This window comes from Microcebus murinus, chromosome 6, assembly GCF_040939455.1.
Source record: "Microcebus murinus isolate Inina chromosome 6, M.murinus_Inina_mat1.0, whole genome shotgun sequence".
Classification (NCBI taxonomy): Eukaryota; Metazoa; Chordata; class Mammalia; order Primates; family Cheirogaleidae; genus Microcebus; species Microcebus murinus.
This window is the reverse complement of record NC_134109.1, coordinates 87,953,465-87,980,921: the sequence shown is the minus strand read 5'-3', so window position 1 is coordinate 87,980,921 and position 27,457 is coordinate 87,953,465. Positions and strand designations below refer to the sequence as shown.

The window sequence follows — 27,457 nt, the reverse complement described above, 5'->3', positions numbered from 1 at the left end:
CCAACCCGGACTACTTGCTTGCTAGGCCTGAAGATTCCCTTTGTCTCTCTTTCCTGGATCCTGTGTCTTCCTTTCTTTTTTCATTCTCCTCTTTTGGATGGAACATTTTCTCTAGCAACTTCCCAAAGGGGAATATGCAAAAGGTTAAGTTTTTATTTTTGAGACTTTGAATGTCTGAAAATATTCTTATTGTACACCTGATTGATAATTTGGTTGCATATATAATTCTAGATGGGTAATAATTTTTACTTAGAATTTTGAAAGTACCACTGTGTTTTGCAGCTTGCAGTGTTGCTGTTGACACAAATGTCATTCTCATAGAATCGTCTCTCTCTCTTTTTTGGTAGTCTTAAATTCCATCATGGTAGTAATTTTTTTTTCCTCCATTAATTTTACTGGGAACTCCATTGGCCCTTTCCATCTGTCCTTCAGTCCTGGGATGTTTTCTTGTATTATCTCTTCGATAATTTCCTCCTTTCCATTTTCTTTTCCTATTAAACATATGTTGGACCTCTTTAATTGATCTCTAATTTTCTTATCTAGCTTCTCCCAATGTCCATCAATCTGTCTTTTTGTTCAACTTTCCATAAGCTTTCTCAGTTTTATCTTTCAATCTTTCTATGAATTAAAGATTTTTAAAAATCATTTTTAAAAATTTTCAGGTCTTATCCATTTCATTTTTTGTACAACACCTCTCTTATTTTATAAATACAGTATCTTCTTTAATCTTTCCAAGGATATTAATTATAGGTTTTTGGAGGCTTTTCTCCTGTTCTTTGAATTGATGTTTCTTATTTTCTTTTGATGATCCCTCCTGTTGGAGGCTTTCCTTAGGTGCCTGGTGATCCTTGATGTTTGTTCAATCCTTGATGTTTGTTCAATTCAAGAGTAAGGCCACAAAAAGGTGTCTGAGCAGCCCTGTGTGTGGCAGGGGCTGCTGCCAGGTGGGCTGGACTGTTGGGTGATGAGGCAGGAAGCCAATGTCTGATTGCTTTTCTGGAAGAGTTCTTCCTAAGAATGACCCTATTCCATTCTCCTGCCTGCAAGCATAAACTCAGTACTGGAGTCCGAAAAGCTGTGCAGGGGAAAGGAGCTGGGGTTCTCCCTGGCCAGTATGTAGATATTTACTCAATCTCTGTTTCTGGTGTCTTACCCCCACCTATCTCCATTCTTGGGGGTCCTTGAGGTCAAAGCTTCTTTAGATCTTCTCCAGCGAATAAACCTCCTGTTGCCTACAGGATGGGGGAGAGGAACAACAGGTCTAGCTACTCCTTACACAGATTTTCAAATAATCCTGTTTTCAAGCCTGACACCTCATCTTGCCTTTAGTTGTATTCAGTGCCTTCAATTTCTCAGCATTCAGGAAGTCAACTGGCTTCCTTCTTCTTGGCCCTGCTTCTTAAGTTTCACCTTCCCCTTAGCCCCAGTAGGTCACCTTCATCGTTCAGCTTTCTTTACTATGTGGTTCATGGTTGTAATGTCTCTTAGTTTCTTAGGTGATGGAGCTTTCCTTGTCTTCCTTGTTTTTCGGTGACTTCCAAGAGCTGAAAGGGCAGGAGGTCTTTACCACCTTAGAAAAACTCTAGAGTCCATGTTATTAATAACTAACATGCTATGTTATAACTTCTGCTTGGATGAGGGCCCACCTGTCTGCTTTATAGAAGAGGCCTTTGTCCTTCCAGTGTATGTTCCCCACTGCAGCCAAAAGGACGGTCTAAAAACGCCATCTCCCACATCACTCTCACCCATCAGGCTCTTTAGTCATGATGTGTCCTGTTCGCCCTTAATTCTCAGCATAAAGCCCTTGCCATGTGGCCCTGCCAGTAAGTCTTGCCTTACTGGCACACTGTTTGTGGCTCCCAGTGTGCCAGGTGACTTTGCTCCAGTGCACACATGTTGTTCCAGCTAGCCAGAAGCCCTTCTTTCCTCGCCTGGCTGGAGAACTCTGCAGTCTTCAAAACTCACCTTCTTTGGCAAACCTACCTGATCCTACACTCCTTCCCTCTTTCTCCTGGCCTGTCCCCTGTCTCGGGCCCCAGTCAAATTCGTCACTCTCTACTCTATGCTGCTTCACACCCATCATTCTCTTTTCTACCAGCATGAAAGTGATGCAGAGATGGAAATTTTAGGCTGGAAGGGACTATGGAGGTTATTGAATTTCAGAGGGAAGATTGGTAACACTAGGGAGGTAAGTGGAGTCTATTCAGCCCTTGCAGGGTTCTGGTCTATCTCATTTCCCCTTGCAAATACTAGGACTTTTATGTGTGGCTCCTGGAACTCTCCTCTAGTTCCCTTCTCTTCCTCCTCCCACTCTGGCCACACTCTCAGCAGGCAGCATAAAGCTTCCTTTGGTCCCCGTGCTATAGGAAAGAAACACTTAGCTTTATTAATATCTTGCTCCAACAAGTAAGTTTTCCTAAATGACATTGTTTTTTTAGGCAACTACACAGACAAAATGGGAGCTGACAAGTGCACACTGCAAGAAATGAACCAGAATGGTCTTTCACTATAAACAGGTACTCTGAAAGCAAAGGCAAAATGGATAAAGAATATTCACCATAATACTGTAAAAAGCACCTAAGTCAATAGCTTTGCTATCCAATCTCCACTCACCCTCAGATGAGAGTGATTACCTAATTTGAATATCTTCTCTTATTTCTTCCTTTGTGTATGGGGGTGGGGGCAGAATTTTCATTGATTCATCTGATAAATATGTATGGGGCACCTACTATGAGCAACATACTATTAGGCATAGAAAATAACGATAATGATAATAGTGGCTACCATTTGTTGAGCATTTACTAAGTGCCAGGTATTCTGCTATGTACTTTACAATACAACATCTCATATTGTCTTCATAGACCCCCTGTGAGGTAGATCTGTTATTTCCCCTGTTGACTGATGGGAAGCTGAGATTTAGAGAGATTTAGAAGATTTAGAGAGGTTAACTCTTCTGCTCAGATGGCAGAGTTAGGGTTCAGGCCTACTGACCCCAGAGTCCTTGCTCTTAAGCACTGCTCTAAGTACCTGGAGCCAAACCTGAACCATGGGCTGGGAGCATTCCTTCACTGTCCTCTGCCCTACCAAAGCAGCTGCTGAACAGGGTTGAGAACAGGGAGGAGAACAGGGAGGCCCAGTGGCCTCCACCTCCCAACACTGGCCCCAGGTCCTCCCAAGGAGCTGTGCCACATCTATGGATGGGTGACAGCTGGTTCAGCTGCTCGGCTAAGGCAGAAGTCGCTTCCCTGAGATCCAGCGCATGGGGGCTGTGGGTGGTGTCTGCCCCTCCAGGGACAGCCCATTCTTCTAGGCAGCTCTAAGGGTGAGAAAGCTCCTGAGTACATTGATCCAGAGCCTTCCGCCCTTCACTCTGGTTTTTATCCACTTTTGTTTGAAAAGTCCTTTTGCTATAATCTTTATTTAAGCTCCATAGAATCTGGGCTTCCTACGATGACCTATGATTTAAAAAAAAAAAAATCTCTAACTGGAGGCTTTTTGGAGATAACTTTGATCATTTATTACAATTCTGATAAGTATTTTCCAGACAGAACTCAGGGGTGGGGAAGCAATGGCAAACAGGAACTCCAGATCTGTGTCTAGATTAGGGGTCATTGTGACTGTATACCAAGTCAGAACATATTTTGAAGGTGTAGAACCCCAAACTGTCTTTGTTTTCCAGCATTTGAGATAACATTACAAAAAAGGTGGAAGACAGTGCGTGTGTGTGTGTTTGTATGAGCCTGAAGACAGCTACACACAAACACGCTTGTTTTTCTCTAGTCCAAAGGAGGCTCCCTTTAGACCTAATAGAAACAACATGCACTCCCTGAGGAGACTTCTAACTGACAAGGGAGTGCCCTTAAGGTCGAGAAGAAAAGCCAAGCAGAAGGGCCCCATGTGGATTTCTGGGTTTTAATACAGTGGCATGCAACCTTGAGGACCAGGTGGAATACTAATACGAAAAAAAAAAAATTCAATAATGACATTAATAGAAATCGCTGTGGAAAAGGTCCTAACCCAGCTCACATAAAATTATGTCCTTCATGAATCTGTTGGATCTGCCAAAAAATCAGAATAATATATGCTAAGCCTGAACATTTTGGGGGAAATACATTACCTCCCTCAACTCAATTACACATTTTTCAGGGGCAAGAAATGAGAGGCTCATTCATCAAAATCTGTGGATGCCCATGAGGTGCCAGTTACGGGTCTTGGTGCTGCGGATCTGGCAGTGGACAGAGCCCCTGTTTGTATGAGACTTTCGTTTAAGGGGGTGGGGCAGATCGTAATCACAGATACCTGTTTTGTGTCAGGAGCGACAAGTTCCAAGAAAAGGAGTGACAAGGTGGATGGAAAAGAGCAGGTGGCATGTTTGATAATTAGCAGGAGGAGCCTCTAACGAGGAGACATCTGGGCTAAGACGGAGTGAAATGAGGGGAGAGAGTCGGAGTCAAATGAGGGGACAGAGTCCTCACACTTCTTTCTGAAGTGCCTCACACTTCTTTCTGCGGCACACAGCAGCTAGTGCATAAACTGAACAAAACAGGTGCTTATCAGTAGCAATTGATCAATTTAGTGACCCTTTGAGTTTGTTTTGTGTTGATTGATTAAAGGAATTAGACTCTGGTGAGTTGCCTACATTACCTAGTCCAGTGGTTTTGAACCAGGGTAGAATGTGCCTGACTAGGGACTTTTGGCAATGTCTGGAGACATTTGGGTCATCATGACCTGGGGAGGGGGAAGGTTATACTACTGGCATCTTGTGGGTAAAGGCCAAAGATACTGCCAAGCATCCTACAATGCACAGAATAAGTCCACACAGCAAAGAATTAACGAGCCCCAAATGCCAGCAGTGCCACTATTGAGAAATCCCGGTCTGGTGCCAAAGCCAGCCGCCACATCTCTGATGAGCTCTTGAGAACCCTATCAAGATAGCTGGACATCTGCCAACAGGGCAGATCCACGGCCCTTGGAGTCACCTTGGGGGGGTCTGTTCCCAGCTCGGTGACAGACTTGGTTGGTTGCTTTCAAAGTCACATGGGGACTTATTCATTAAAGAACGTAAGTTTCCTGCATGCTTTTAATATAAAAGAGGCCAAGAAGATGCGGTCCCTGCCATCGAAGATGCTGCAGCCTGGGTATGTGAGGCATGAAGACAAACACCTGCAATGTGGCAAGGGCCGGAGGAGGGCAGAAATAAAATGATGTGGCAGAAAGCGGTAATGACTTTTGTTGGAGTGACCCAAACAAACTTAACATATGCAGTATCATTTGCATAGTGGGCTTTGACAGTAGGTTTTAGTAAACAGAGGGAATTGGAAGTTATATTATGTAGAAGGTAAGATGTAAAAACAGGTATGAAAGCAGGGAACAATAATAACAATAGTAATTATAATAATAACTGCCATCTAGTAAGCACCCCCTATGGAGCAGGTGTAGTGCCAAGCACTTTATCTATCATGATAAAGAATTGTAATCTAAGCTCAGAGCTGATATACACGAATCTGCTGAAGGCTGGCATCATCCAAAGTGGCTTGAATTTCCATCATATCCATTTCAGAAAGATATTAAAACATGGAGAGTGTTACCTCGGGTGAGTTGCATAAATACCGGAGCATTTCACCAATATACTGAATGACAGTGGCATTATATTTTCTGCAGTCATCCCAAAATTGGCTGGCTGAGAATTTAGCCCGCAAGGCAATAGTAGCACCTACAGAGAAAGCACAGAAAGTGACAATAAGGAAATGAAACAGTTGGGAAGTTGGCGGGTGATGGCTTAAGGAGTGTGAGGTTGCCTTTTGGGTTGATGAAAATTGTTGTAAATTTGATTACTATGATGGTTGCACAGTCCTGTGAATACACCAAAAGCCATTTAATTGTACACTCTAAATGAATTAAGTGAATTATATCTCAATAAAGTTGTTTTTTAAAAAGCTACAAAAATTCCGCCAATTATTATTTCTCATCTTTGAGGGGTACAAATTTAAAAATAAATTATATTCACAAACCAAGTATTGAATACCTATTATATTCAATGCAAAAAATGAATAAGGCATGGTTTTGCCCTGCAGGGGCTTCCAACCTATGGAGAAGACACAAAAAAGTCATTCCAATAAAAGTCAGCTTGCAGTAAGAGGTTCAAATGAGGCGCTGAGGAGGAGAGGGAGCAAGAGAAAGAGAGAGATTAATTCAGCTTGGAGGCAAGGGCTAAGAAAGGCAGACTTTGGAAGAGGGAGGATTTGAGTTCAGCCTTGAGGAACGGATATGGAGAGAGATAAAAGAATTTTAGAGGAAAAAGCTTGAACTAAAGGACAGGCAGCCCAGAAGGTGTTGGAGGATGGCCAAGATGCAGCTGGCCTGTGACTGGGGTGGTGAAAGATGGGTGGGACAGACGTGGATAAGCAGCTAGAGATACAATCATGGAGAGCTTGGAAGTGCCAGGGCAGGAGCCAAACTTTACTTTGCAGGTAATGGAGAGTCAAGGTCCTGAATAAGCAGGAGGCAATATTCTTCTGTGATGGGTGAGGTACACAGAATAACGATACATAAAGCTGTCCACATCCCAATCCCTGGAATTTGTGAATGTGCTACCTTACATGGCAAAAGAGACTTTGTAGATGTGATTAAGTTAACGATCTTGAGATGGAAAGACCATCCTGAACGATCTGGGTGTACCCAAGGTAATCACAAAGGTCTTTGTAAGAGGGAGGCAAGGTCAAAGGCAGAAGAAGGAGATGGGATGAAGGAAATGAAAGGTTGGAGTGATGTGCTTTGAAGATGGAAGGTGGCCATAAGCCGAGGAATACAGGCAGCCTCCAGAAGGCAGAAAAGGCAAGAAAATGGGTTCTCCCCTAAAGCCTCCAGAAAGAATAAAGCCCTGCTGACACCTTGGTTTTAGGACTTCTGACCTCCAGAACAGTAACAGTGTGTTGTTTTAAGCCACTAAGTTCGTGGTAGTTTTGTTACAGCAGCAATAAAACTAATAAAATGGGTAAAAATATTTATCATATTCAATCTAATTATAGGCATGAAATGCAGTAAAAGTGAAATAAAAAAAATCTCACCAATATTTTTCCATGATATTAGTTTAGTTTTTACTCCTCAATACACCAAAGTCCAGTGTTTTGGAAGCAGAGAAACTTTTAAATACTAATTTTTCTTTTTTAGCACATAACTTACGGTGCTTAAGCAATTGATCTGTCCATTTGGGAGATTCAGAGTCACTCTATTGAAGAAGGGCCCAGCAATGTGACCCAGGCCCTGCTTTCCTTGCTGAATGGGGGCTGTACTGATGCTGGGCCGAGTACTTTATAGCTCATCAGTCAGTGGATGAGGGGCAGGAGTGGAGGCTTAGGCAGTCAGATACAGTTTGAGCATCACCTATTTGAAATGCTTGTGACCAGAGATGTTTCAATTTTTTTTCAGATCTTGGAATATCTGCATATACATAAGACAGTTTGGGGATGGAACCCAAGACTAAGGACGAAACTCATTTGTGTTTCATATACACCTCATACACATGGCCTGAAGGTAATTTTATATAATATTTTTGCGCATGAAACAAAGTTTGTGTTAAGTACTTACGTGTGGTATTTTCCACTTGTGGTGTCACGTTATTGGTTGTTCAAACAGTTTTGGATTTGGGAGCATTTTGGATTTTGAATTTTCAGATGAGGGAGATATGCATATATATGTATATATATGTATGTAAATATACATATAAAAAAGTTCCCTGAGGCCTCCAGAAGGAATGTAGCCCTGTTGATACCTTAATTTTAGGACTTCTGACCTCTAGAACAGTAAGAGGATAAATCTGTGCTGTTTTAAGCCACTAAGTTTGTGGTAATTATATATGTATATGGAAAAAATATATATAATTATATATATGTGTGTGTGTATATATATATATATATATATATATATATATATATATATATATAGTCTTAGTTTGAGATGCTATAACAAAATATTACAGACTGTGTGGCTTAACTAATATTTATTTCCCACTGTCCTGGAGGCTGGGAAGTGTCAGAGCAAGATGCTGGCAGATCCCGTGACTGGCGAGGGCCTGCTTTCTCCAGTTTGGGGATGGCTGTCATCTCCCTGTGTACTCACGTGAAGGAGAACAGAGACGGGAGAGAAGCTCTCTACCGTCTCTTCTTCTAAGGGCACTAATCCCATTGGTAAGAGCTCCACCCTCATGACCTAATCACCTCCCAAAAGCCCCACCTGCTAATACCATCACACTGGGGTTTAGGATTTCAATATATGAATTTGGGAGGACATAAACATTCAGCCCATGACATACATACACACACACATGTACATACATACATATGTATATGTACATATTACTATATGAACATATATGATTATTTAACATGAAATGCCACATGGGAGAATAAGGTAAGTTTTTTTTAGCCCAGTCAGGATGTTACAGATAGCTTCCTGGAAGAGGTAGATATTGGACTTTGCCTTAATGTCTAAAAGTGGCATAAATTCTGCTGGAAGGAGAGGGGATGGCAACTCCAATTTGAATATAGCAAAGTTTGAGAAGGAAAGGTAAGCAATGGCAAGCCAAGTATCCAGACTAGAGCTGGGAGCCATGGCAATAGGGAAGAAGACAGAAGAATGAGGGCAGCCGAAGAAGTTTAAGTCAGATGTTAATGGAGAGTGGCGTGCAAGTTTCTGAAGATGGAAATTACCTGGGAGAACTATGTATGGAATCTAAGAATCAAGTGTCTTAACCTAGATGAAGACCTAAAATATTTTAAAGGAGTTTCATTCTTGAGATACTGAACAATTACGGCATTATATTATTAGATAAGCAGGGTGAGAAAATATAAGTTATTTTACATACTTGCTTGCAACGTGTAAGCCAAATAGCTTTGTTATTAATGCAAAATTAAACCCTGCCCCTAGCAGACAGGAAAGTAGCTAAATTTTGTATTACTTTTCCTCGTGAGAAGACGTGAATGAGTATCAGCCTTTGATGCCTTGGTGAGAGAAAAAGCTTACCAGTCACGATACATCCATGTAAGCCAAGCAAAAGTGCAGCACTGTGGTACATGGGCAGAGTGACATACATGACATCATCTGTCTTCAACCTGCTTGTTGCACAGATGCCGGTTCCATACCATATGCGCTGATGATTGATCATGGCAGCTTTTGGGAGACCTGGGCAAAGATACAAGAGAAGGCATGAGTGAACCAAGACTGGCCACTTACAGTTTGGGGGAGCAATCTGGCTCAGGAAGCTTCATCATCCTGTGCTTAGAGAATTGCACAGGGAAGGGCCATGACCAGTTAGACCAGGAGTTGGTCTAACCAGTTAGACCAGCAAGTTTTTCCTATAAAAGATCAAAAGGTAAATGTTTTAGGCTCTGTAGTTCCTACAGTCTCTGTTGCAATGACTCAAGTCTGCTTTGTGGCCGAAAGCAGCCATACATATACATAAAGGAAGGAGTGTGGCTGTGCTTTATTTATAAAAACAGGTAGGAGACTGTATTTGGCCCACAGGCTATCTAGTCTGTTGACTAGTGAGTTAGAAATTGTTACAGTGGTAATCTGAAGAGAAAAGGAAGAGAAAGGAATGAACGTCTACTTGAATTTCTGTTCTGTGTCTACCATATTATAAGACATTTTCAAAATTTCATTTAATTTGCATAATACATTTATGAAATATATAATTATATTCTCCAATCCACAGATGAGGAGGCTGAGATTCATACAGATTAAACCCATCCAATCACCTTCCCTCATAACCACTTTTATTAATTTCTTATGTACTATTCTAGAGCGTCTTTATACAAATACAAGCAAATGTGAATATTTGCTCATATGCTCTTGCCTTTCCTATTAAAAAATATGTACACTATTCTGCATGTTTTTTTCCTCTTAACACTTAACAATGTTTCTTGGGGATCTGTCCATGTTTGTACATAGAGATTTTCCTCCCTTACTCATTTATTTATTCTCTCTCTCTCAGCTGCCTGAGTCCTTTGTAAGAGTGTATTATAATTTATTTACACTATCTGCTATTACAAATGATGTTGTGGTGAATAACCTCATACAGCAGTTCACACTAGGAATGCCTCTGTATCTCTTGCATAAATTCACTGAAGTGAGATTGTGGGTCAAAAGATATGTCTTTGTAATTTAGACGGATAACTGCCAAATTGCCAGTTATAAGACCTGTCTCCATTTACTTTCCTGTCAGCAATAGTTACGTTTGCCTGCTTCCTCATAGCCTTGCCAACATGTGCTCTCAGATGTTGGGATTTTTGCCAATTTAAAAGGTGAAAAGTGGTACCTCAGTATAGTTTTATGCATTTGCATTTTCTTAACCAGAATTTACATAAGTTTTTATAAGACTTTCTACTGAAAGTGTATACTTACATTATTTTCCATGGAAGATCAGTTCAGTTGGGGAGGGCGTGAATTCACGCTAAGGGGAGCTAAGAGTTTAAGACCGGAGTGGGTAAGTAGGCTTTGTGAGGAGGAAGGCAGATCTCTGTAGACTCACATTTTTCAATACTTGATGGTACCCTTTGCCAGATATTGCCCAAATAGAATAATCACCATGCTGGGGCTAACTTCCTGTCCCTTTTTTAAATATATCTCTCAGTTGCATATTAATATCACTACATTTTGGTTTTCTCTGGCCGACAATAGCCAGACACTAAATATCTGTTACATGAATAAACCAGGAGGTATTGGGGCAGACCTGTCAATTATCTGAGCCATGGAATCTGAGCTTACAAGGTGAAACCTGACACTTCTATTTATTCTCTTGGGAAATTCTTAACCTTTCTAAATGTCATTTTCTGAATCTGCAAAATGGGAGTAAGAATAGTACCTGTCTCAAGGAGGGTGGGGTGGGAGAATTGTGTAAACAAATGGTGTAAGTCTCTTTGAAGAATGTCTAGCATGTACTACCCTTAATATTGCTTGTTCCATTTAGCGGTGTTCCAGTGTTAATTGACAGTGTTTTTTTCAGAGGCTCATAATATAATGGTGCAGCTTACAGGTGAAAGCTATAGATGTGATGAAATACAGTATTTTAGGCCTTATGCTAGAACCATCCTACATCCATAGCACCAAACAGCACCAAGGCCATGTTGTTGCATGGGAAGATAGTAGTGAAAACATTTATATAAACATAACCCCATTGTTGTCCACTGGTCTTCTCCAGTGTTCCATTTACAATTGATTACATATTATGTTAGTATATGGACTGTGTATATAACATAATCAAAATACAACAAACATTAAAAAAAAAATTCCAACAACCCATTTAGTGTCAAATCTCAGCCATCATCATAACCATTTTTGTAGTTTTTGGTTAACCTCTTTACCTGTTCTATACCAACTGGGGGAAAATAGGAATAGCTTTGAGAAACTCCAATGGGATCATATGCTATGAAATTCGATCAGTTCCCACAGGCAAGGAGCTAAATCCTCTGAGGTATTAGTTACTTGATAAGTTTTGCCAAAGAAAGAGAAGATTTGAAAAAGTATGCCAACATTTAACTCCTCTAGCATAAGTCCATTTCTTTGTGGATCCTCTCTTTATGTTTTACCTGTGGTTCCAGAAGTATAAATGTATAAGGCAGGAGTGGAAAAAGTGACTTCAGACCTCCATGACTCTGGGACAGGTTCAGTTGACACTTCATCTATTTTGTCCAGCAAAGAGTCAACCCCATCCGTGTTAGAAGTTCTGCTCACATAATAGATGGACACGTCATCTTTTTTCAGGCTTGGCAATACCTCTTCAATAGCTGCTTGTAGTTCTTAATAAGAGAAAAAATTTGAACAAACTAAATTAGTCCATTAAAGTTCTATTAGTGTTTCAATAAACTTTATTCATAATTTTGTTTTCAGCATATTTTTTTTTGGCTAAAATGTGTAGACATGACAAGTGATGCTTATAGTTATGTATTTTTAAATGTGACATTTGCTACATTTGAAAAAAAAATCACAAGATTTCAATATTTGAGAGAAAGTTGGGTTTTATGAAGCCAAAACCCAACTTCACAAGCACAGGAGATGGTTGGTTAAAATCTGTATTTCATATGGCAAGTGCAAACTGGTAGACATAAGGGAAAAACAAAGAAATATAACTGTATAACTGATAGATATCTAAAAATGCTCCAGAAATGAATTTAGGGATTGCTTATATGTGCCCCACAGGACCAGTGATAAAAAAAAAAGAAAGAAAATTTTAAGAAGGAAAAGAGAAATGAAAAGAAGGGAGCCATATTAACTAACAAAGATGATAGAATCCAACTTTATTTTATATAACACATTTTTTTTTAAACTTCAATATCAAGTAGTTTTCTAGGAAGGTTTAGCTGATTTGAGAAATAAGCTAAATTTTATGAGCATATTCTCTGGTCTGAGAATAAAAGGAATGATTAAGATTAACTTAGAGCAGTGTTGTTTTTTTTTTAACCTGTGGGTCACAATACAGTAGTGGACTGTTAAAATCATTTAAAGTGAGCAATATTTTAAAAAATTAAACTGGAATGAAATAGAAATTTTCAAGCAGATCACACACAGTAAGTGGTAAGCATTGTTTTTCAAAAATTTTGTTTCAGTTATGTGGGTACCGAGTCACACACAAATGCATTTCTTACTGGGATAAGGTCAAACAAATTTTGTTTTTTTAAGATTAAAAATGTCAGATGAATAGGTCAAAATTTTAAAGGCACTTTATTTAATAGGTAAACTGCATTTGATGTTTGCTACTTGGATTTTTGTGCCCGTAAGCCGTAAAATGAGACTGCTGTTAAGCTTACTTGTCTTGAAGTGTGATAAGTGAATATACTCATTCTTATTAGGAAGGTGACTCAATATCCCAGGGAATTACCCTGGGGAGGCTGTATCCAATTCATCTCATATGCTTTGTTTATCAGGTGGTTTGTGTATGATGTCTCCTTCAAGATAAGAAATATCACTGGAGTAGATGCATTAAAAATGTTAAAACATTTTAACCCAAAGACTCATGCACCTGGTAAAAATAAATCAAATGGTACGAAAGGGTTTATAATGTAAATCAACAAGCCCTTACCAGAGTCTTCCTCACATCTGAAGCTACTGCCTACAGGCAGCCACTTTCAGTTGTCTTAGCTGTTTGTTCTGGCAATCACCTCTCCATCACCAAAAAAGGGTACATTTCCTGTTCCTTCTTGGCCTATGAATTTTAATCCCCATTCCCATTTTACCCTGTCCACTCCCAACAGTTTTTATCTTCACTTTATATTGTCTGTAAATGTCATAGCATTTACATCTATTCCGAGAACATGATCCTGCCTTCCCAGCTTGCTCTATGGGTTGGCTCTGGAAGACCAATTACCATAATTGACACGATTAAGGCTTTGCAAATCTGTTTCCTGCAGAACCAAGGAACACAGTATAATTGTGTTTTCTTTTTTGAACAGTTATCTCTTGGAGTTTCTGGTTGGCTATTATTCTTTAATGTGCTGTTGGCCTGCAATTCTTTTTTCAACCCTATCAGATTAATTTTTATTTTTATTTTTTGGCCCCAGCAACCTTCATTCTCCTCCTCTACTGTTTTATTTTTTTCTGTTCCCTCTCCAGTCCTTCAGCAACAGTAAAACATTACTGTTGTAGAAACTGGGGTGATAGTATCTACTCCCTTGCCCTTTGGCTTAGGACAGGTCCTCATGATTTCCTACCTAGATCATTGCTCTAGCTTCCTGACCCACCTCCTTGCCTCTAATCTCTTCCATTTCCAATTTATCAGCCTCGCTGCTGCCTCACTTCTTGTTGCCACCCCATTTAAAATCCTTCAGTGGCTGTGTTCTTCTCTTGAGATAGAATCCACTCTCCTCATTTGGGAGGTGCTGAGTCTTCACATCTTACCCCTGCCGGGCTTTCTGATGTGCCTCCTACTACTATCTACCTCTTGCCCCTTTTCCTTTAACCGCACCGATCTATTAATATGTGAAATCTCTGAATGTAATTGTATGCTCACACCTCATCACCTTTGTCCAGGTGGTCTCATCTGCTTGGAATAGCCTCCCAGCCCCTGGTCACTAGGAAAACTTCTGCTTATCCTTCAAGACCCAGCCTAGGGGACACTTCACTTCCTTCAACTTCCTTCCCTCTGCAAAGTTAGCTGCTCCCTTCCCTGGCTCCCACAGGAGCCTGTATAGTCCTATCGAGGTATTCAGTACACAGCATGACATGGTTCAGTTCTTTTTCTCCTCTATTAGACAGTGGAATCTTCAAGAGTAAGGGATCATAACTGAATCACCTTTGCACTCCCAACACTATACTAAAGTGCTCAATAAGTGCCTATAATTGAAAGAATCTGCACGAAGTATTATATGAGCGTGGAGAGGAATAAGCTAAAGCTGTTGATTTAAAGGATTCAGATCTTACAATACTGTGAGTTGATAAACCTTTAAAAAATATAAAGTAAAATAATTGCTGTGATACAGGTGAGCCTTCCATACAATTAAGGGCCCACAGAGGTAAATTAAAAAACTATTGCTAAAAAAAAAAGTAGATATGTTTTCATAAAAAAAAAAAATACTACTGCTACTTAAAGAATGAAGAAATCTCTTCCTTCCTCCCACCAAGACTTAGGCTATAGAGTCAAACAATCTGTTCATAAGTTACCTGGACTCATTCTTCTTCCCTCCCAACCTTAATTCAACATCTATTTAAACAGTGCTCCTATGTGCCAGTCAGGGTCCAAACACTGGAAACAACAGTGAGCAAAACAGATACTGTCCCTATGTTCCTAGAGCCTAGGCCTATTAGGGGAGGAAACAAACAAACAAACAAACAAAAAATCAATTAAAACATGGTGATGAAAGTGTCACAATAGGGGAAGGAGGAGATGTTTTGGGAGCACCTGGGGGGGGTACCCAAAGACAACCGAGAGGAAGCGCTGTCTAAACTGAGACCTGAAAGATGAGCAGCACTTGGTGTGAGAGGAAGCTCAACCGACACGGACTGAACCTGTGTCTGGCAGTGGGAATGGCTCACGCAAAGGCCCGGATACAACATAGTGTGGTGCCAACGTAACTGAAAGAGGCCAAGCTGACTGGAAGGAGGAGTGGGAGGGGAATAATGTTGGGAGAGTAGGTAGAGATAAAGTCCCTGAGGGCCTGGCTTAAGTAAAGCAAGTGGACTGCAGGGGGCAAGGCCAGAGGTGGGGAGACCAGCTGGTGGATGATACTTGTCTACACTACGGTAGCAGCTCTGGGTGGAGAGAAGTGGATACACTTAAGAGATGTTTGGGAGGTAGAATAGATAGGACTTGGTAACGGTCTTTTTTTTTTTTTTTTTTTCACCTGCAGTAACATGTAGGTAACAGTCTCTTAACAAAAGGAAAATGGTAGGTCAAAAGGGACTTTAAGTTTTTCTGAACTTTTTGTTTAGGAAAAATGTACTCAGGTATTTGTTATGTATTTAAAATTAATAACGGTAATAATAAAAGGAAATACAATTAAACAGGAAATATAGTTAAACATAATTAAATCATGCTTGATTACGGTTCAAGCAACTTAGCATCTCGTGTATTTCGTCCATGTTTCTAGTCGGTCCTCTACAGGCATTTAGTTTGTGATCCCTGATCTTTTACAGATGTCATCCCATCGGAAGGGAAGGCCATTGCCCCTGCCCAACACAGTTTCCCTCCATTTCCTCTAGGCTGTTGGTGTAGAATTTGTTATTTGGGCAGACTTGAGGTTCCAGTGGTTGCCAACCACATTAGGACCTACTATGGCAGACTTTTCTTCCCTTAAGTTAAAGAAATGGGGCCGGGCGCAATGGCTCACGCCTGTAATCTTAGCACTCTGAGAGGCCAAGGCAGGCGGATCGTTCGAGGTCAGGAGTTCGAAACCAGCCTGAGCAACAGCGAGACCCCGTCTCTACTATAAATAGAAAGAAATTAATTGGCCAACTAATATATATAGAAAAAGTTAGCCGGGCATGGTGGCACATGCCTGTAGTCCCAGCTACTTGGGAGGCTGAGGCAGGAGGATTGCTTGAGCCCAGGAGTTTGAGGTTGCTGTGAGCTAGGCTGACAGCATGGCACTCACTCTAGCCTGGGCAACAAAGCAAGATTCTGTCTCAAAAAAAAAAAAAAAAAAAAAAGAAATGGATATAAAAACTGAAATTTGAAAGGAAATTCTGGGTGTGAATGCTGCCTGTCAATTATCCAGCTGATATTTAATGGCTTGTCTTTCTTTTCTTGAGTCTTTTATAGATATGATGGGCCTGCATATTTTCTCCTTTATGCATCATTTTTTCTTTTTGTAATTCTCATTGTAGAGCCTGCTCACCTGAGTGGCAGCCAACCAGGACATGAGAGCTCCAATAATCCCTTTAGTGCAAAGAAGGTTGGGTTATCTGAGCCTCTGAGATGTGGGGGCAGGGATGCTCTCGGGAACAGAACGTGCAAGGCTGCAGGGGAAGTAGACTGGGAGGGGGAGAAGTTGAACTGCGATACAGTCACAACAGGGTCCTCCTTGTGCTGATCCTCTGATACTAGGGGGATGCTGGATGTCCTGGGATGGCCCTCAGGATTGATCCAAATTAAAGGAAATGGGCTGTGCCTTTACACCGGGTGTTCAACCAGTCAATGGACCCAGGCTGGGGTGGCGGTGCTTGACCTTGGGCAAAGCAGCTGTCTTCCAACAAGGTCACGTCCTGGAAAGGGTCTTGGTTGAGAGCAGGATGAGTCCCTCTGTCCTAAAGTGGGGCATCTGGGCAGCACATTACAGCACCCACCCACCTCTCTCCCTACTAATAACAAAGATTTAAAATTGTCATTTGTATAGAACAGTTTGTATAGTAGCTTTACGTTCACATAATTTTCACAGCAACTTGTGATGTAGATACCAGGAACCCTGTTTCTACACATGAGAACAAAGGCTCAGCAAGCCAGTGTACGAAAGGTCACACACAACGTGGAAAGAATTATACTGGGCTCCCGCGATTCCCACATCCCTGTACTACGGTAGCCATGCAGGGTCAGTTCTGGTGAAGCGTTTTGCTTTTTGGAAGAGGCTGGCTATTGGCCTTCTGCTCAGTGTTTTCAAGCATGTGCCTCTGCCTTTAAAGAATGGTATGGATGACCTCTTGCTCATTTGCTCAATAAGGAGCATAACCTGAAGCTTTACTAAAAGTTTGGGTAGGAGAAATTGTAGTCACGTAAAGGTGGCTGAAGGGTGCAGAGCAGATTGATCAGTTTCTCATTTGTCTAGTTTTAAATTGAGAATTGAAATAAACCCTCAGAGAAAGCAGTGCACACTTGGGTGATGGAAAATCGAGTGATTACAACATTACCACCCTCGCCACAACCACCTTAAAGTCTGTCTTGTTCAAATAAAATTAAAAAAAAAAAAGTCAAGGTAGCATACCAAGTCCTCCCCAACACTTTTTTTTTTTTTTTTTGAAAAAAGGAAGAAGAGAAATTTCTGAATAAACAGGCCCATTCCTGGAAAGCAGAGAGAGAGGGTGCTTGAGTGGTGAACTGAGTCAATCTTTATCACAAAGCTGTTGAAGTGCTACTGGCTAAACCTGCTGCTTTCCAATAGGGAAAACGTTCAGTCTAGGAGCTTGTTCTGCTACTACATTGCCTTACCCTGTGGGTAACTGACTGAGTTAGTTAAACAAAACATCCCAGACATGTTTTCCAATAAGGGAAGATCTGAAAGGGAGGCAGTGAAAGGTGCTCTGATCAAAATTTCAGGATGAATGTGAAATGGTTGCTTAACGAACAAGTCAGGATTGAAGGTTTATCTCTTTTCCTCATTCAGGGAAGCAACTGAAACACAAACTGGTTCTAACGCAGCCCCTGGGGACAGTCTGAAAATAGTTCTTGAAATGCCATTTGTTACTGTGACTTTGCATCTCTGTCACTGGCAGTTTGGAATGGTTGTACAGCAACACGATGTGTATTAGAGACAGGCACACGTGCCCCTTCCTCCCCACACAAAACAAATCACCCTGAGGTCATAAAGCCGTTTAACTAAAGTTAAGTCCCACCAAGAATGAGTAAAAATCAAACAGGGAAACACAGCGTCATCTTACATATATGTAATTAAGTAATAGTTTACTTGATATTATTTTTCATTTCATTTCTTTTAGCCAAAGTTCTTGCTTATGTGAACTGCTGCTTTCTAAATAGCGCTGGAATCAAAGGTTCACGCTTATTATGGGATTGCCAGGTCACACAGGGCGTTACGTAATTGTTATTGTTTGATGTACGAAAGCAACCATGTCACCTGTCTACCAACCGCCGACTTCCGTATTTCTCAGAGGCTGGGGGGAGATCCTTTCCAAATATTGGCCACTTACACTCTCCATGCAGAATAATCTCAATTCTATACTTCTCCTCCAGATTCAATGACATTAACAGCTGATTCACGGTTTGCTTTTACCTCTTCGTTCCCTTCTTGTTTCTAAATAAAATGAACTGTATTTCCACATATGCTAGCAAAGTGTCAGTCTGTTCTTGAATGGAAATCACAACCAGTCCCCTGGAAACCTTTAGTGGTAAGCCGGCAAGAAGAAAAATTTTAGAAAATATCTTTAAGCTAGCTCTCCACTGGGATCTTGGGGTGCTAGGCTAGGAACCCCAGCCCTGGGAAATATTACTCATTTAGTGTCTGTGTTTTCGTCCTTGTAGAAAGTTCTCCACTGTCCTATCCATAGATCCTTTCCAGCCCATACTGAGCTCATTACCCACTCCTTCTGTGCACTGAGACCCAAAGAGAGCATGTCTCTTCTACAGTCCACTGCCAGAGGGCTGGACACAGAGATTGGGTAGGCAGACCTTTGGGGGGGTAAGCAAATCTGTGACAAGGTAAGGCTGGGCCTGGGGGAGATTCAGTTTAAATAAAATTTCTCGCATCAGGCTATATTTGATTTTGCTACATTACTTTTCAGGCCCTCATGCCCAACCCAGTGGTTCTTAAGCATCAGGGAAGAAAACCTGTTACAACCAACCAGAATGGTGGAATTCATTAATTCAACATGTAACTCAACAATAATTCAAATACGTATTGAATGCCTACTATCTGCGAGGTATTACTACAGCATTATTCAAAGACACATGAGGGAATTCTAAGCCTCTGAAACAATCAAAGTACACTGAAGCAACTCATGTAAGTTACTCCTTGGGCAGCCCAGAGAGGTGAGAAGAGTGGAAATTAGATTATCTCTCTGCCTTGATTCAACTTGGCATTAGAAAATTATCTCCTTCCGTGGAAGTGAGGCCAGTGCTGTTGGCTATTCTTAGGATTCTCTCATTTCCTACTGTCTGTACATCAGTGGCCCTCTAGGAAACAGCTTTAAAATGGCCCTTATTTAAGTCTCACCTGCTGTTGTTCTTGCATGGTAAAATTCTTTCATGAAGCATTTCACTGTGCCATGGAACCTGATCAAAGCTGCCTCTGGTGTTCCTTTTGCCCGGAACAGCCCCTCCCCAACCACACTTGTCCAATTCAATTGTCAATGCCCCCAGGAAGCCTTCTTTTGCCCTCTGCTTGCTTTACCCACAGTAATTTGTAGCTCTCCAAACATACGTAGCACATTCTCCTGGGCTTCATAATCATTTGTGTGTGTGGTTTGGTTCTTTTACTGGACTGTAAAATCCTTGAACTAATTCATCTTCTTATCTCTCCATCCCATCATGGCAACTAACTTGTGCCTTGATGGGACTCCTAACCTCAAAAGTTTGTACGACAAGAGTTATCCGTGGTCCCAACGCTAGTTTTACAGTGAAGTCCTCCTGTTTTAGGGCTTTCAATGATGCAATATCTTTGAAAACTACCTAAAGCATTTTTCTTTATCACACTGTTTAAAGGAGGTCCAATTTCATTCTTTTGCAACCTTGCAAAACCAGGTCAAAGTTAATTTAGAATATTTTACCTTTTACACAGATGCTCTCTGGGCCTCAGGCTTGTAATAGAGAGTATCTTTAACGGCTATTAACATCTTTATACAAGGGTATTAGCTACACTGTGGGCACCATGCATGGTTACGTTGAGTCAGGCAGTATAGACCAGTGAGCTGATGAAAGAAACCTCAGAAGACCTGGGTTATCTTTCCAGCAGAAGAGCTAGTTTAATGATGATCTGTATGCTAGTATAAGTGGAAAAAACAGCAAATTTACTATTTCAGGTCTCTTTTGGATAAAATATTTTCCATGTTGTGTGAAATTAAATATGCTTTCCTATTTTACCCATATTCTTTGTTTGGGAAGTTGCGTGGAAAACTACTAACCCAGCCATTTGGCTTCAAATAACTACAGCACTGATACAGGTTCATATGGTTGAAGGCATTTTTTTCCATGGGATTACTTAGATCATACCCTGTCATGGACAATGATCCTGAAATGTACAACAGAGAGAAAATCATATTCTCCGGGAGACAGTGCTTCTGTTTGATTCAGGGAAGTCGTTGTGAGTCTCGACTTTCTGCAAGTATAGTAAATTCAGAAGGAATAATTGGGTACTGAAATTCCTGATAGGATTAAGCCTTAAGTCTTATGAAGCAACCCCCAAAATGGATGACAACTGGATCAATCCTCATGATAAATGGCACCGTGCTGGTCCTTTACATATATTCCAGAATTTGACAGACAGTTAAAGCTCAGGAACTCTTGCTAGCCCACAAACCCTGCAGCTGAAATTAAAAGTACAGAATCAAACTCACCTTTATGTACCATGTTCATATGGTGTGACAGAATAAAAAGTGTCCTGGAAGTGAGAAAAATATCTGGGTTCTATCTCTACCATTCTGTTACTAACTACCCATAAGACCCTGGGCAATTCATATCACCCTCCCTTGGGCCTTTGTTTGTTCAGTTATAAAACAAGTGGAAACTAGGCTGATTGTTTCTCAAAGTCTAATCCTTAGACCATTTGGTTCAAAATCATCTGGGGTTGGGGTGGGGCTTTTTATGAAAACACACATTCCCAGGCATCACTAGTTCTACTGAACCAGTGTTTGAGGGCATGGAGCTCAGAAGTCTATTTTTAAAAATAAGCTTCCCAGGTGATTCTTATGCGTATTAAAAACTTCTTTTTGAAATATTTTTAAAAAAGTATAACACACTCATTAAAATTAGAGGATTATAGGATCCCTGAAATCCCTTCCAACTCTAAAGAATTCTAAGAATCAGTCCATTCCACGCATTTCCACATGAGCGTATTTAGCACACATTCAACTTTGGACTCTGTGTTTCTTTTTTTGTAGTAATTATTTCAGACCAGAGTGCAATCCTGCCTTGTATCTCAGTGATTTAGAAAAACTGAATGTTTTTCAAACGTGTGGTGTCATTCAGAGGTCAGTTTACTGACCAGAGAGTGCCATAGGTACATTGGAATGCCTAGTTTGAGTTTGATTTGAATACAGGAATTTCATTATGTTCTCCACGTAAACACAGTTTTCTATGTTTCTATGAAAACAATGTTTTCTGCATTTTTATGCAGATGACTGTTATCTGAGGTGGGGAAGAGAGTAACTGGTTGTATTTCTGACTTTATTATAAAACCAAACTCTATTATTATAATTGAATCCTGAGCTTTTTTTGTGAATAAAACTGCAAGCCTTGTGACCTCCTTTGCAGGGGGCCTGGGATACTAAAGAGATAAACAGAATTTAAATGCTTCCTGAAGTGGTACAAAGATTACCCTGTTAATAATTTCCATCTAAGTAAACTGATAAAATAGTAGGCTTAAGAGAGTCTCCCAGTTATTAATACTAAGTAGTGGAGTTGTCTCTTTTCTCAGGCAATTAGAAATTGTTAAAAACTTTCTTGAAAGGATCATCTCCAAACAGTTTAGCTGCCTGTAAGTTTGCCTTTCTGCTTTTAAACTTTTTATACAAAGCCTATTTTTTTTTGGACATTTTTTGAATTATTTATTTTGTGCCACATAAAACAGGAGTGTAAGCTGCCTGGTTTCTCACAAGAGAATCGACATTTCATCTTTCTGTGACACTAGGCAACCAGCTTAGCTTGCCCCAGTTTCCCCAGCTCAGAAATGAAGGGGGAGAGCAGACGGATGCTTGATCTCTTCCAGCTCTAACACCTTACATCCATGGGGGAGAAGACAGCATGATGTTGGAAAGAGCTTTGAAGTTGAACAGACCTAGGTTGGAACTTTAAGCCTCAGTTTTCTCAACTGTGTAATGGGGAGGGAGGGGAGTAATATGTTATCTTTCAAGGCAATAAAAGCATTCAGCATGGGACTTGGCACAGAAAGGCCTTCCAGAAAGGTGGGCCTTCTTGGCTCCCTAGGTCCCTACCCTGTTACGTAGGTCTTTCAGCCCACACCTGGTTAGGCCTCCTCTTATTGAGAAAAGCAACCGCTGGTCCATATTCAAGTGCAGAGATAAGCTCTGTGGGAAGAGAAAACCATGAGCCCTGTAGGTAACACATTCTCTGGTTCTTCCTGGCCTGGTCACCACTTTAGCATAGCATTTCAGGTCTGGTTGAAATGTAGCAGGCGGTAACCACAGTACTGAAGGGGTCACGGTTGATATAGATGCAATAGGGGCACACCAGAGCCCTGCGGCATATCCCCAAAGTCTTCTCTCTGGGGATGGGGGGGGGGTGTCACCTTCTCCCTGCAGTGTGAAGCCAGAGATGCTAACAGCACTTGAGATTTGGAAGCAACATTGAAGACTGCCTCATTACGGAGGAGGAAACCAAGGGACAGAGAGGGGAAGTGACTTCCCCATAATCACGAGACCAATCAGGCAGCAGAAGTGGGAACAGTCTCTCTGGATCCATTGGAGTTCACACTCAAGACCCTCTGCATTTTCATACCAACGTTGTTAAGTATTGGTTAAGAGCTGGGGCTCTGGAGGTAGAGAGCCCTTGGTTACCCACCAGCTCTGCGACCTGGGCATGAGGCTTCACCTCTCCAGGCCTCAGTGGTCTCATCTATGCAAGTGTTAGAGTAAACCCTACCAACTGTGAGGACTGAAAACACCGCTATATCTATAGTGCTTAACGCAGCGCCTGGCGCGTAATCAGCTTCCACAACATGTGCTTCTAAATGATCGTTGTTTAGCGTTGCAAGGAAACATTGCCAAGCCCTCCCTCTACAACTCCAGTTCCGATCCGAACCTCCCTCTGCAGCCCCGACCCCCCACGCTGCTGCTGGTTTGCCAACGCGGGAAGAAGCCCCAGTGCCAGGGCGAAGCGGTCCCCGGGGCTCACCTGGCGAGGCCAGCAGCACCTTCGCTCCGCAGCATTGGAAGCAGTGCAACAGGGACTTCGCACGGATGTTGTAGTTGAGGCACGCCATGGCACAGCCCAGCTTGGCCAGGCCCAGCCACAGCCACACGTAGGCCGGCTCATTACCCATGAAGATCGCCACGCAGTCTCCCTGGCGCAGGCCGAGGTGGTCGTGCAGTGCCCGGGCCACCTGGTTGCTGCGCCGGTCCACCTGCACGTAGGTGAGCGTCTCGTCGCGGAAGAGCAGGAAAGGCTTGTGTGGAGTCTGGCGGGCTTTTTCCAGGAAGACACTCAGGATGGTGCGCACCGGCCGCCGATGCCCATGTCCGCGCGTCCGCCGGGCCACGCCGGCCACCTGCAGGAAGAAGCCCAGGTCCTGGAAGAAGTAGGGGCAGCAGAGGTTCACCAGCAACGGCAGGAGCAGCAGCCCCGCCAAAGCGGCGTAGATGGCGGGCAGCATGACGGCGGCCGGGCCCTCCGTCCCCGCGAGGGCAGAGGGCGCACTTCGGGCGTGCAGCGTGGCGGCGGGGCGGGCTCCGCGTGGACGGCTGGCGGGCTGCGCAGGGGCGCAGGGCGGCGGGACGCCGGGTTCGCAGCGAGGTCGGTGCACAACTGGGAGCCTCAGGCAGGGAACTCTCGGGCAGGTGCAGTTGCGTGTGGCTGCCGCAGGCTCTGGGAGGGACTGGCCGGCTAAGCCCGCCCCCTCGTGGGGCACAGCTACCTGCGCTCCCAGCCCGCCCTGCAACCGCCCCCGTCCCCCCCCCGCGCGCGGCGGGCGGCTCCGCAGCTCGCCCGGGCTCCCGCCGCCCTGCTGCCCGCGCCTGGAGGTCTGGGGCCACGTCTGGACTCCCCCGCGTTGCGCGCGGCGTCTTCACCGCCCGGAGCCACGGCTTCCTTAAACGGCGACGCTAAGACGCACTTCGCGGGTGTCGAGAAGATTAAAGGAGATCATGCCAACGTGGAGCTATTGTTATTTGTTGTTACCGCTGCCAGGGTGGCTCATAGACATGGCTTATTGTTATTATCGACAGCGTGACTTACACACGTTAAGACAGTCCTCTTATTTATTAATAGCGGGCACCAGGTGCCACTGCCAAACCAGAAGTCCCACTTCTCCTTTCTGGTCCCAAGGGCTTTCCGCCCAGTCTCTCTTTGTTTCCCAGATTTGCTACCATTCCCAACCCCAGCGCGGCTGCCAGGCGGTCTCCTGTGGCGAAGGATTCAAGGTGGAATGAGAGCGCCTGCGACGGTCACGTCCAGCTCGTCCCGGCCCTTGCTGGGTGGGTGGCAGTCTAGTCGCCCCCGCCTGGCCTGGTGAGCCCCGATTTCTCCGGAGGGACTGCCACGCATCGCCACGGGAAATCAGGCTCTGGCGTTATTCTGATTTGTTTTAATATTCTGTTAAGTGTTGAAAGTTCGCTAGTATTGTGGGCACAGCTCAGCACACATTGACTAAGTGGCCCTGTCAGAGAGCGGTACAACACAGAGCAAATTAAGTAAATGTTAATGGCATTTCCCAAAAGCCATTTTATTTTATTTTTTTTTTTCCTAGAGGAAGTGTAATCCTTTCTTTTAATTTCCCTTAGCGCTCCTTCTGTGCAAAGTGAACACTCACTGCTTGCCACCGAGGAGGGTCAGGATGTCAGTAAAGCAGCGTTTTACTTTCCTGCTCTCCTGTCCCGTGCTCATCCGTCTTCTTATTCTTATAACCACAGATAATGAAGGCTCACTCCTTCCAGACATTCTCTGCCAGGGGGCATCCCTGTATTATATTTTGGGGGCCTCAGTTGTTCTATAAACGTGGCACTTTCATGCTCATTTACAGACAAGAAAGGGAAGCTTAGAGAGGCGAATCGAGAGAGCTCTTAATAGTAAGTAATGAATTTACTTTTGGTTTTGGAACTGGTGTCTGCTCCCAGGGACCCAACTCTTAGCTTATTCTTAGCATCTGTCTTAGCAACTCTGTTAAGCTGCCCTCCTGTTCTCTAGGTTTCTGTACGTGTCTTTTTTCTTCCGCAATTTAAAAAACTCAGACCCCACCCCTTTTATTTTTTATTTATTTATTTTTAATTTTTTTCATACTTTTATTATTTATCTTCTTTTTTATTTAAATTTTATTCACTGCCATAGAAGCTGGTACCCACCCCTTTTATTAGCCCCCCTCTTTTTGTCCCTGGTAATTGCTCATGCAGCCCTTTCTTTTTTCCTGACTTTCTCATTGCTGATCCAACTACCACTAGTGACTGGTTGCATCATTTCCCTGGGGATGGTTAGGGGCCTTCATCATCCCCTAACAGGAGAAGGCAGCTGTGTTAACCAAAGTAGGGGGCACAACAGAAACCACTCTGGTGTACATTACTTTCATGTTGAAGCTCAGAGCCAGCCCTTCGTTTTCCATCCCAGTGCCACCCTCATCCATGGACGGCTAGTCACTTCAGTGTAGCCTCCTACACTCCTCTACTTTTCCCCCCTTACAGAGCTGCTTTCTGTCCAGAGTGGGAGGTTCCCACAAGGTCCTGTTTCATCTCTCTTATTGTCAGGATCACCTTAACCTTGTGTATCAGCCATCTTTCAGTTGCAAATAAAAGAAGACCATTTTGTGAAAAATTTCAGGGCATTTTTACAAAGCAGCGTTTGGGGAGAGGGCAGGGGAGAAGAAACACATTTGGGGAAGAAAAAATTAGCAAATGTCTGTAATATATACCTTGGAACTCTTTGCCCTAATGATTCTAGCTTTGAGTTTGGATCCACCTTTTGCTCTACCACCAGGTTAAATAGTACTGTTAGTCTGTTAAGGCTATAACAAAATACCATGAACCAGGTAGCTTAGAAACAACAAAAATTTATTTCTCACAGTTCTGGAGGCTGGGAAGTCCAAGATTAAGGTGCTGGCAGACATGGTGTCTGGTGAGGGCCTACTATTTCATAGATGGTATCCTACTCTGTGTAAAGGGCAAATGACCTCCTTGGGGCATACTTTATAAAGACACTAATCCCATTGATGAGGGCTCTGCCCTATGATCTAATCACGTTCTCAAAGCCCCCACTTCTTAATACTATCACCTTGGGGGGTAGGATTTCCACATATGAATTTTAGGAGAACATGAACATTCAAACCGTAGCAATAGTCTACCTGGAAATACTGCCATCATCTGTGTCTCCACTGCTCAGTTATCTTTAGTGACTGACTCCCCATTGCTTCTCATCCTCTTACACCCATGGCACCTATAAGCAATTATTATATTCCTACAGCATACTAGAATATACCTGGCCTAGAGCTAACCAGATGCCCTGGCTCCTGCCTGGCTCCCTTGGAGGGTGATCAGTAGCTTAACACATTGCCTGCTCATTCTTGGCACATCTGTTGAGAAGCTCTCTGGTCCAGAAAATAAAATTCAAACTTTATTTTCTGGACTCTTCTGAATTTGACTCAAACTTTCACTACACTCAATGAGCAAATATTTATTGAGTTTCTATTATAAGCAGAACATCATCAGGCACTAATTATTTAAAAATGGACCCAAACACAACCCTTTGTGTGTGTTGTCTGGTCTACACACTCCTAAAAATGCCCTGCACGTTCCTCTTTCTATAGGTTTGTCCTTGCTACTTTACACCCCTGAACTTTCTGCCCCTCAGAATCTCAACTCTCCTTCAAGGCAGTGGTTCTTAGATTCCTGGACTTCTCAGTCTAGTAGTAATTCAAAACAAAGTTAGGGGCTAAGAAAAGGTAGCAATTTTTTAATTTTTCAAGTAAAAACACCCTCCACAACTATATTATTTTAATATTATTTTTAAAAAGAATGACATTTTTGACACTTAAGAAAAGTACACCTGAATCGTACAGTTAAAAATGGTTAAAATGCTCATTTTTTTTGCTATGTATATTTTATCATAATTTAAAAAACCCAAAAGTATAGCCTTTTCAAGAAGGGATGAAGACAATGCTATGCCAGTATATAATAAGATGGAAATTATACTATTTTTGAATGTAAAAAAATGCTTTATTTGGTTTATTATATCATATGCAAATTGTTTTTATGTAAGTTTTATACAAGTCCATTCAGAAATATAAATTCAACAGTAAAGTATGAAGTAGGACCGAGCCTTGGGCTTTGATATAATTTAGGATTGTGTCAGCACTGAGATCTCAAACATGGAAATTCTCTATCCCTAAACCCTACTGAAGCCTCCTAATCTCCATCTCTCCCATTCTTA

General features: G+C 42.3%; 1 protein-coding gene across 1 annotated transcript in view; it reads right to left on the bottom strand.

Moving 5' to 3' along the window:
- The window catches only part of SLC27A2 (solute carrier family 27 member 2), a 40,089-nt gene extending 16,167 nt beyond the window's left edge, over nt 1-23,922 (bottom strand). The window contains exons 1-4 of the mRNA XM_012763508.3: nt 23,222-23,922; nt 11,586-11,795; nt 9,022-9,180; nt 5,589-5,713 (exon numbers count right to left, since the gene is read on the bottom strand). Coding sequence (XP_012618962.2) covers nt 5,589-5,713; nt 9,022-9,180; nt 11,586-11,795; nt 23,222-23,699 — 972 coding nt within the window. The 5' untranslated portion in view covers nt 23,700-23,922. The remainder of the gene's footprint in view (nt 1-5,588; nt 5,714-9,021; nt 9,181-11,585; nt 11,796-23,221) is intronic.
- Between the last annotated feature and the right edge of the window lie 3,535 nt (nt 23,923-27,457).